The sequence below is a fragment of the Trematomus bernacchii genome, unplaced genomic scaffold, assembly GCF_902827165.1.
Source record: "Trematomus bernacchii unplaced genomic scaffold, fTreBer1.1, whole genome shotgun sequence".
Classification (NCBI taxonomy): domain Eukaryota; kingdom Metazoa; phylum Chordata; class Actinopteri; order Perciformes; family Nototheniidae; genus Trematomus; species Trematomus bernacchii.
Window position 1 is genome coordinate 15,596,306 of NW_022988050.1, and position 9,551 is coordinate 15,605,856.

At 38.0% G+C, this 9,551-nt stretch overlaps 1 protein-coding gene across 1 annotated transcript; it reads right to left on the reverse strand.

Annotated features, from left to right (window-relative positions):
* Positions 1-1,000: 1,000 nt before the first annotated feature.
* plaub (plasminogen activator, urokinase b) lies at positions 1,001-7,395 on the reverse strand. Its single transcript, XM_034119947.1, has 11 exons — positions 7,287-7,395; positions 7,099-7,207; positions 6,696-6,800; positions 6,468-6,621; positions 5,283-5,380; positions 5,157-5,195; positions 4,865-5,063; positions 3,927-4,078; positions 3,706-3,846; positions 2,606-2,748; positions 1,001-2,520 (listed from the first exon to the last, which is right to left on the reverse strand). Exons 1-11 carry the CDS (start codon positions 7,347-7,349, stop codon positions 2,326-2,328), a joined length of 1,398 nt encoding a protein of 465 aa, XP_033975838.1. The 5' UTR covers positions 7,350-7,395; the 3' UTR covers positions 1,001-2,325.
* Positions 7,396-9,551: the final 2,156 nt, after the last annotated feature.

Here is a 9,551-nt window from a genome sequence, read left to right on the forward strand (position 1 = left end):
CAATGGAGTGCTGCTATGATGACATATTTTTGCAGCCAACCCGGAAGTTATCATTGCATGTGATCCAATGGGATTTCCAACTCTACACAACTTTAGGCTAATGTAATGCTATAATCACTATAATAGTCACTTGAAGTTGTTAGCAACCGCCGTTTTCATGTCACATATAAGCTTCGGATATTCCCAAGTGGGGTATTTAGGGGAGACCAGGGACAGTTGTAACACTTTTTGGGTTTTCCCCAATAAGTAAAAAAACATTTACACTAGGATAGCCATTTTGCTATATTATACATTCTCAATGTGTCATCTACTGAAACAATGTATTTAAGATGTTTCTATGAAATAAGTACAGGTTGGAAAATGTATATATTTTTTTTAACTCAACTGTTACAACCGTCCCTGTGTACAGGGACAGTTGTAACACATGCCAGGGACGGTTGTAACGGTTACCTTTTTTCACACTACATGACAAATAAGAGGGAAAGCTGTCAAATTCTAAGGCAACAAGATTTTAATGGGGTTTCACACGTCCTCCAACAAACAATGAACAATGAACAGAGCTTAAAACAGAACACCAGATGGAATTAATCTGATTCACAGTTGTGGCAGGTGTAAAAGTCACTTCCATCTGTATAGATAGCCTATTCTACCTTAATTATGTAGACCTACCTCCTTTGAGCTGAGACCATAGTATAAATCAGCTGCCTCCATCAGGTAGTCTCTCAAAAGCATCTCTTGCTCTGTTGAGAACACCTTCTTGGGTGTCCAGTAGCCTACTCTTTGGGGTGATTTGGATCCCTGACTCTCCAACCTCAGCCTCTTTTTATGGAACCGGTACAGGGTGACATGGCATATATCATGGGACTTTGCCACTGCCCTGACTGATTTGCCCTCCTGAACTTCATTTGAGGCCCTCTGCAGCAGAGGAAGTGGCACTCCCCTGTCTGTCTTCCTCTTTCTGATATTTGGCATACTGTAAACACACGCACACACTTTACTGTACAGTATTTGATTATTTTTATTTTTACAGGGACAATGCACACCAATCAACAATATTGATCATTCGAGCAAATGAGCCATCATTGTAAATGTGCCATGTTACAACCGTCCCAGGTGGTCCGTGTTACAACCGTCCCAGGTGGTCCGTGTTACAACCGTCCCAGGACCACCAGTCATGTTTTCACCCCCTGTGAACCTCCCTGATTGCTAGCTTGACTCATATTTAGCTAGTTATATGTTTAGCTTACAAAACAGTGATTCTAATAATACTAGTTTGGATTCCTAGACATTTGACCTCAAGACAGTATCCAAAAAATACATCATATAATTTTTGATAATGTTTTACCTCAGAAACACACTTTTGCTGATACCTTTCGCGACAGATTTAAACGTGGCTCTAACTGAGCATGTGCAGAGTGAGTTTCATCACTCTAGCTTGTTTGTGATTGGAGATATTGAAGGCGTTACAACTGTCCCGTGTTACAACTGTCCCTGGTCTCCCTAAGTGCTTTGTGCTGGAAGTAAACAAGCTAATCAGATGCCATTATGGATGATGACGTGTGCATGTACAGTGGCTCTAAGTGTTCAATCAACTCTTTAAAGGCGTTTGGTGGATATTTAACATATTCGGATAACGTAGGGGTCGGTATGGTAACGCGATTGAGACAATTTTAGGTCATATATAATTTTGAACATGAAAAAATGTGGGAGTGTTTAGTGTTGTTAATAGTTTTGGAACAACAATGGAGTGCTGCTATGATGACATATGTTTGCAGCCAACCCGGAAGTTACCATTGCATGTGCTGCCTTGATTAAAAATCCAATGGGATTTCCAACTCTACACAACTTTAGGCTAATGTAATGCTATAAATGAACTACACCTGAGTTGCATGGCTGCGTGTCCCCCACCGCTAAGCTAAAGACGGCTACTGTTCCACATAATGACGTTTAGCAGTATAAATTAGTCACTTGAAGTTGTTAGCAACCGCCGTTTTCATGTCACATATAAGCTTCGGATATTCCCAAGTGGGGTATTTACTGACATATTAGATTTCGTACATCAAGACGTTAACCACAGACCTTATTGCTTCTTGCCACAGCTTCCCAAAAAAAGGATTTCCCAGGATTTATGATTCATTACTAAACCACTCTATTGCGCAGAGGAATAAGAAAACTAAGGCTTTAGTTCAACCATAGTAGCTAGTCAAATGAATGAATTGTTGGTTTGGTTCTATTAATGGGAAACATATGAAATACTGCAAGAATCCTTAAAGACCACCAAGAAAATTAGAAAACAGCAGCAGTAATAACAGTTAATAATAGTCTTCATTTCTGAGGAAACATGGAGCCAGCAGTGATGGAGGTCAGCCCCGTCTTCTCTTCTATCCATTGGTTGTAGTTGGTCACTGTGGTGTAAACGCCGGGTCGATTCTCCTGTGCGCAGCCGTCGCCCCAGCTGATGACTCCAAACAGGAAGAGCGTGCTGCCAACCTCGCACACCAGAGGCCCCCCCGAGTCTCCCTGTGGGCGAGAGAGCAGCAGCATTAGAGGAAATCAACAAATGGTTCTGTGGAAGCCTGATCGAGTTAGGACTTGTGGTAAATACCTCACAGGCATCCTGGCTCCAGTCGGGACGTCCCGCACAAAACATGTTATCACTGATCATGTTCCCATAATAGTTGCGACACACATCGTCGGCGATGAGGTTCACCTGAGCCTCTATGAGAAACTGAGACTTATACCACAAGCCTGAAGAAGTAAACAAACGGTTAAACCCTGAACAAGTTAATGCTTGTATAATACATACAATTGGCTATAGAATAACTCATTACATTCACTTCAGTGCTGCTTCTTTAACGCCACTACATTTATCTAATTACTGTAATTACAATAAAGCTCCAGATTTGATCATGATATGATGATTTGTGTACACTATAAGTACTGTGCTTAAGAAAAAATGTTAGGTACTTTGAGTGTTTCCATTTCCTAGTACTTAATACTTTTACTCCTCTACCTCTCAGAGGTTAATGTTGTACTTTTGACTGCACTACAATTATTCGATAACTTACGTTACTTTGAAGATTCAGATTCATAATAAAAAATGTAGTCATCAAATAATGTATCATGTATAATGTTATGATCTCTCTTCAGTGAATGGAACTGAAGAAGAACTGAAAGCTAGAAGCTCAGGAGGGCTAGTAACTGGATTTTTGATGCTATGTTTTTTTTCTCACACAAGAAATAAATTGAGTATAATATGGCTGTTTTTACTAATTGTACATTTAAATAGTCTAGACAGAGCTACAGGACCTATTTTATATGGGTTGAAGTATGTCCCCATACTTTTGGCCATATTCTTATAGACTTGCAAGAGTTAAGTTGAGTTGAGTTAAGTTGAGTTTAGTTGAGTTAAGTTAATTTGAGTTAAGTTTATTTGAGTTGAGTTGGGTTAAGTTTAGTTAATTTGAGTTGAGTTAAGTTAAGTTAATTTGAGTTGAGTTAAGTTTAGTTAATTTGAGTTGAGTTAAGTTTAGTTAATTTGAGTTGAGTTAAGTTAAGTTGAGTTCATTTGAGTTGAGTTATTTTAGCGTATGGTTTGCTGATAATATTATGGCAACAATTTGAGCAAGACCCTTTGGTTTTGGAAAACTAACACAGTGTATATCCACTTTAGACACAATAACAGTATTCAGAAGACTTTCTCACCAAATTTCTCTTTCCCATATCCAGCAATCTCACAGGAGACTCCAGGCTGGAGGTTCTGCTGAGGCGGCGGCAGACACACGCTCTTCACTGAGCTGCTCTCCTCTGCACACTGCCCACTCCTGGCCCTCAGCTTCAGCAGAGCTGCAGGACATTCATCAAAGAGTCACTGCCTGTTTAACATTACAGAATCAACAGGGAAGCCTCTGTAGACAAGCTCATACCGATGTCGTTGTTAAAACTCTCTCCATTTTGGACAAACCCGTCATGGAGGATGATTTCCTCCACCCTGAATGTTTGCTCCACTGTCGGGTCGCTCTCATTCATCATATTTTTCCCCAGGATGACAGAGAAGCGCCTCGCTTTGGTTAGGGAGCTGAAAAGTCACAGGAAAGTCAAGTCAACCTGCTGTCAGAAGTTCCCACAGCCGTCTAACAATCTGAAGGTTGCGGATTCGATCCCGGCCCATACAGTCCAGATTATGCTGTATATCTTAAACCATTAATGTTTTAAATAATGTTTTCGGATTAATATTACTGCTGCATTAATTATTATTATATAAATGTTGTGCAAAATGCCTTGTTAACATGCTGCTGTGATGAAGACATTTCTCAAATTTGGATCAATAAAATACATTCAAATCTAAATCCAAATGGAGTTTTTCTATAATAAGAAGTACAAATATTTTCTTAACACTTAAACGAACACAATTAAATATACACATCTGGAGATACATGGTTTGACTGGAAAGGAAGGCAATGTAGAAGAACCTTAAGTTGTCAGACAAATATCAGGACTAAAAAGTACAACATTGCTCTCAAATGTAGAAAATGTAGTGAAGTATAATGTAGAATAACATGGAATAAAGTACCTTGGAATTGTTCTTACATTGAAAAAACTGAAACATTGACTATAATTAAATGTATTATGTCAACAATAACTGTATTAGGTTAGTTGAAAGCAATAATATTAAGTTTAAATAAGAAATATAAGGTTCAACTTAATAGTATTGCTTTAAACTAAACTAATACAGTTATGTGAAATCTGTTGACATAATACATTAAATTAAAGTCAACCTTTCTGTATTTTCACTGTAAGTAAAGTACTCGATTACATGTACTTAGTTACTCTCAGGCACCTGCTGTGTGATGTCACTTCCTACCCGTCGGGGAAGCAGTGAGCAGCTGTGAGCACCCAGCAGGCTGAGATCAGACTCCCCCCGCAGCGGAAAACCTTCTCCTTGGACTTGCTGCGCCAAAATATGGCAGCAACCCACGGGTGGGATTCCACGGTGGCAACTGTTCCTCCCACGATCTTCGTCTGCTTTCTCCTGGAGCGCTGGCCACATGTGGACTCTGCAGCTGGAGGGGGGGGGGGGGGAGACACAGGGGTGAAACAGTGGAAGAGTATACCATGGGGATGATTCAGCGAGTGCAGTAAAGGAGGGGGTTTACCTGGCTCAGGCTCAGTGGGTGCAGTGGGTGGATCTGGGACTAGAAGATTAGAGGGTGTTTAACACGAAGGAACATGACATTTGGTTTGGATTTTATTGGAGGACTAAAGAGAGGGGGTGCACTCACATGAGTCAGAGCTACAGCGGGGGACAGCACAGTACTCCCACACCAGCTGCAGGTTCTTCCACACAAAACACCACGGACGCCGCTTGTAGTGCAGATTCCTGGAAAACAACAACATATATTCACATGGACATTTCAGTTACTAAATGCATCCCTACTGTCAATTATTGGAATTACTGAAGGGATCCTATTTTCTTTTTTTAATCGCTTCCTATGATCTTTTTAGCCCTGACCAGCAGCCATATAGCTTTCTTTGTGTTTCGGTCGGTCTACTCGTGCTCCCCCACCTTTTTGAAGTTCGAGCACTTAAACTTAAATATTACAGAGAGATAGTAAGGATATCAAACCACATTCTCAGGCAGGATTTTGTGATATAGTAGATTTGACCTCCTAGTATCTATATGCTCTTTTGCTGTTGATATAATTGTAGGTGTTTATAGCAAACATGTTGTTCAATTTTCTAACATCATGTTTGCAGTCAACAACCTTTGTCTTTCTTCCTCCTCTCAGTAACAACTATTTTTTAATAAACACATCTTAAAATACTTTGATGTTACACAAACATATTTTCTGAGTTAGTTGAAACAATATCTAGTAGAAAACTGTCATTTATAATCAAATGTTTTTTGTTGGATGCATTCTTTTTGTGTTCAGTTGAATTTTTCAATAAAATAATGCATGAAATATTTGTTGTATTTATCAAACATCACTTTTTCTGTATTTTACTTTGACTTTTCATGTTAATTTCTTTGACACACCTTATTTGGTTTTACTAGAACTAATAATGACAAAAAGTCCCAAAACTGGTGGCCAACCCACTATAGTATATATCAGTACCTACGACTATTAAACACCTGAACTTTTGAAAGAACATCCATAAACATTCATCTGTTTGCATCTTGCTAATTATTTATCTAATATATCATATTCCATTTACTTGTATATATACTCTTCTTGCACTATTTCTATTTTATTTGTATTAACTCGCACTATTTGATCTGTTTATTTGTTCTATGTCCTATATGTTGCACTGTTGGAGGAGCCTGTGACCTAAGTTATTCATTGACATATCTACACTGTAGCTAATGTACAAATGACAATAAAGCTTTGAAACTTGAATCTTATGTCCCACCAAAACGATCTTATGGTTCAGGCTGTATATATAGCTTCAGAGTGGTGTCAGCCTACCTGCAGTAGTTGTGCCTCCCTGACTTGAGATCTATTGACAGGTAGAGCTCCCTGGTGTCTGAATCCCACTCCTCACATGTGCGTCCGCTCTTTGATTTGGCCACGGTTCCTCTGTAGTACAGACCCACCCCCTCGAAGCACTGACCGGCTTTCACTACAGGAACAGCAGGGGGTTTGATTTAATAAATTATATAAAAAGTGAATTTGGTTTGTTAGTTTAGATCTGACCTTTTTCACATTGTCTCCCCTCAAAACCTTCGGCACACAAACAGAACATGTGTTCACCAGAAGTCAGGGACGGGACAGAGCTGCCTCCATTAAGACAGATCCTACCTGTAAGACAAATCGTAATCACATTTAGAACTTATTAGGTTTCATGCTTCAGTGTATTGTTGCACACCATAAACTAAGAAAAACTCAATGTCATTTGTTTTAAATAGTGCAAAAAAAGAGAAAAGGCAAAATAGAAGAAAATTATATATTAAAAACACATCAAATCATTTTTAGAAAGACCTACTCAAATATTTACAAATTATTTGAATTAAACTGAAATAGCTGTGTAGTTTGAATGATACACTTCAATACAGCCTGGTTTTAATGTACTGTACATAACCAGAGTGTGAATTCTCACCTGCACTTTCAAAGGAGGAGGAGTATGAAGACGAAGACGAAGAGGACGATGTTGAGTGGGAGGAAGAAAAGAGAGGAAAAGTATGCCCTCTTTTTTCTCTCAATAATCCCTAAAAAGTACCAACATTTGATTAATTATCACAAATATAAATGCAATTTTCAAAAGAATCACAGTAGAAATGTCCTTACTGCCTCAGCTGCTGACAGGGCTGCCAGGGTGCAAATTAAAACAAAGTTTCTCATCGTTGCCATGTTTGGAATCCCAGCAGCATGAGCGTGCCTGCAGAGAGTGTGTGCACCTCCTCGGGGGTAACGTGTTTTGTCTACTGTGTGCAGGGAGGAGGGGAGGCTCCTGATTGGCTGAGGAACTTTCCCACAGACTGGCACACTTGATATGATGTGAAGTAATATTTGTTTGCAGGGTGAGTGGGTGAGTTAAGGCTGTTTAGCTACATGAGTATTTCCCAGGAAGCATATCAATAACTTTGGTATGCTGGGACGTCATTTCGGATATGCAGCTGTTTGAGTGGAGAATTTCACAAATTCTGGATGCATATGAGTCATAAAATAATACTGTGAAACATGTTGTGAGGTTCTGGACATCATACACCTGCAGGATGTTGGTGCCCACGCCCTGTTAGACCTCACCAGTGACACCACAACCCCACCAGTTGGGAAACTGATACTGATATTAAGTAATAAGACCACAGGAAGGAGAAATGGTTTCTGTTCTGAAAAGGCGTGTATTCCCTGTCATAATGTCTCTGTAATACAGTGTTAAATCAAGACCACGGTCACGTTTACCGTCATTTATTTTAAAATGCAATAAAATGCATCTGTCTCTCTCATCACTATGTAAGAATAAATAAGAGGCAACAGAATTATTAAGGAATACCACAATATTATAGAAATAAGTAGTCAAACTATATTTTTCTACCATGATCCTTAACATGCAGACAGTAACACATTGGACTTGGATGGCAAATTTGGAAACTATTTATTATTTCTAAATAAAAAAATCTAATATAAGTCATTAAGCTCAATGGATCCACTTGAAAAAAAAATGGATAGATAAACATTTATATTGTGGTTTGTTTCTGTTTTATTTAAATGTGTTGCATATAGTGTTCTTATTGCTGGTGAAGATTATGTTTCTAGTACCTAGAGTTTCAAAATGACAAATATGTTTTTAGATTTTTTTAGATGTTTTATTTTTATTTTAGTTTACAAATCTGTGATCAGCATTGGGCCAAAATACATTTCTGATTATGCTTTAAGTTATAAACCTGGTAGGTCCTTTAAAGATCTTTAGGAATGAGAGTAGTGACTGAAATTGTAAAAAAAAAAAACTGCACGGATCAGAAAATGGAAGGAAACCCAATAATTGAAAACTTAAGGTTATTTAACTCAGGTTTACTTTTCTAAATAAGAAACTATTGTCAAATGTTGGTAATTTTAGTAGGACAACAAGACACTAACAGTATCAAATAGTTTGTAAACTTGCAAGACTTTAATTTTTGCATACATATTTTTAATCACACCATCAGTTGTTTTACATCATGATCAGGTTAATTGCACATGTTGTTATAAGAAGCAGCTTTTGATGGCAGCATGGTGGCCTTAATATGATTTTAGCAGTTAGCTTGTATGTTGTTGGCTAATGCTATGAGCTTTATAAACAGCTAAGGGCAGGTAGCTGTAGAATATGTTGGTGTGTTTGTTGGCCCAGGAAGTGGATACTAACCAAACATAAAACACTTTAACTCATATTAAAATCTATCAGAATAAAAACGATGACATAAGAACACTGATTGCTGTTGTAGCTGCTAAATTGCTCCGTTTTGTAATAAAGTGTCACTGGATGTCACTGTTGCTCTGTAAACACAAGAGTTCATTTATCCTGATTGTACCTGAAGTATCATGATGGGTTCTTCCCATACAGTTCTTCCATTGGCCGATGACTCCTTATGTAATTGGAGAAAATAAAACTACTAATAACTTTTCGTGAAAAGAAAAACGAATTTCGATGAAATAATTTGATGATGATGATGCTGATGATGATGATGATGATGATGATGATGATGTAGATGTGATTGTTTCATTCTTATTACTTGCATCTGAATCACTGACCCACGCAAATTAAGCCACTTTTAAATGAACAGTGTAAATGAAAGCAAATATGTACCTATGATATGTACATTAGGATCCCGGAAGTCGTCCAGTTTGGATCCTGCTTGGCTGAATGTTGCCTTTACGGGCCGCAGGAATAATTAGATTATCTTCAATAGATAGAGAATCTAGAACAAATTATATTCAACGTAAATATTTTATGTCAATATATCTGAAACAGTTAATTCATTTAAATTACCGTGTTAAAATATATTTCTTTAATTTATTCCAGCAATACGTTTTTTATTTTGTTTTCATTTAACAACATTATCTATTTTTTGTTAG

What these genes read in the sequence shown, in the direction of transcription:
- plaub (XM_034119947.1), bottom strand. Translation starts at nt 7,349, where the DNA reads ATGGCAACGATGAGAAACTTTGTTTTAATTTGCACCCTGGCAGCCCTG. An exon ending in GGGGAGACAATGTGAAAAAG is followed by an intron (nt 6,622 to 6,695) that starts GTCAGATCTAAA and finishes CTGTTCCTGTAG; the next exon opens with TGAAAGCCGGTCAGTGCTTC. An exon ending in GGAGCCAGGATGCCTGTGAG is followed by an intron (nt 2,521 to 2,605) that starts GTATTTACCACA and finishes TCTCGCCCACAG; the next exon opens with GGAGACTCGGGGGGGCCTCT.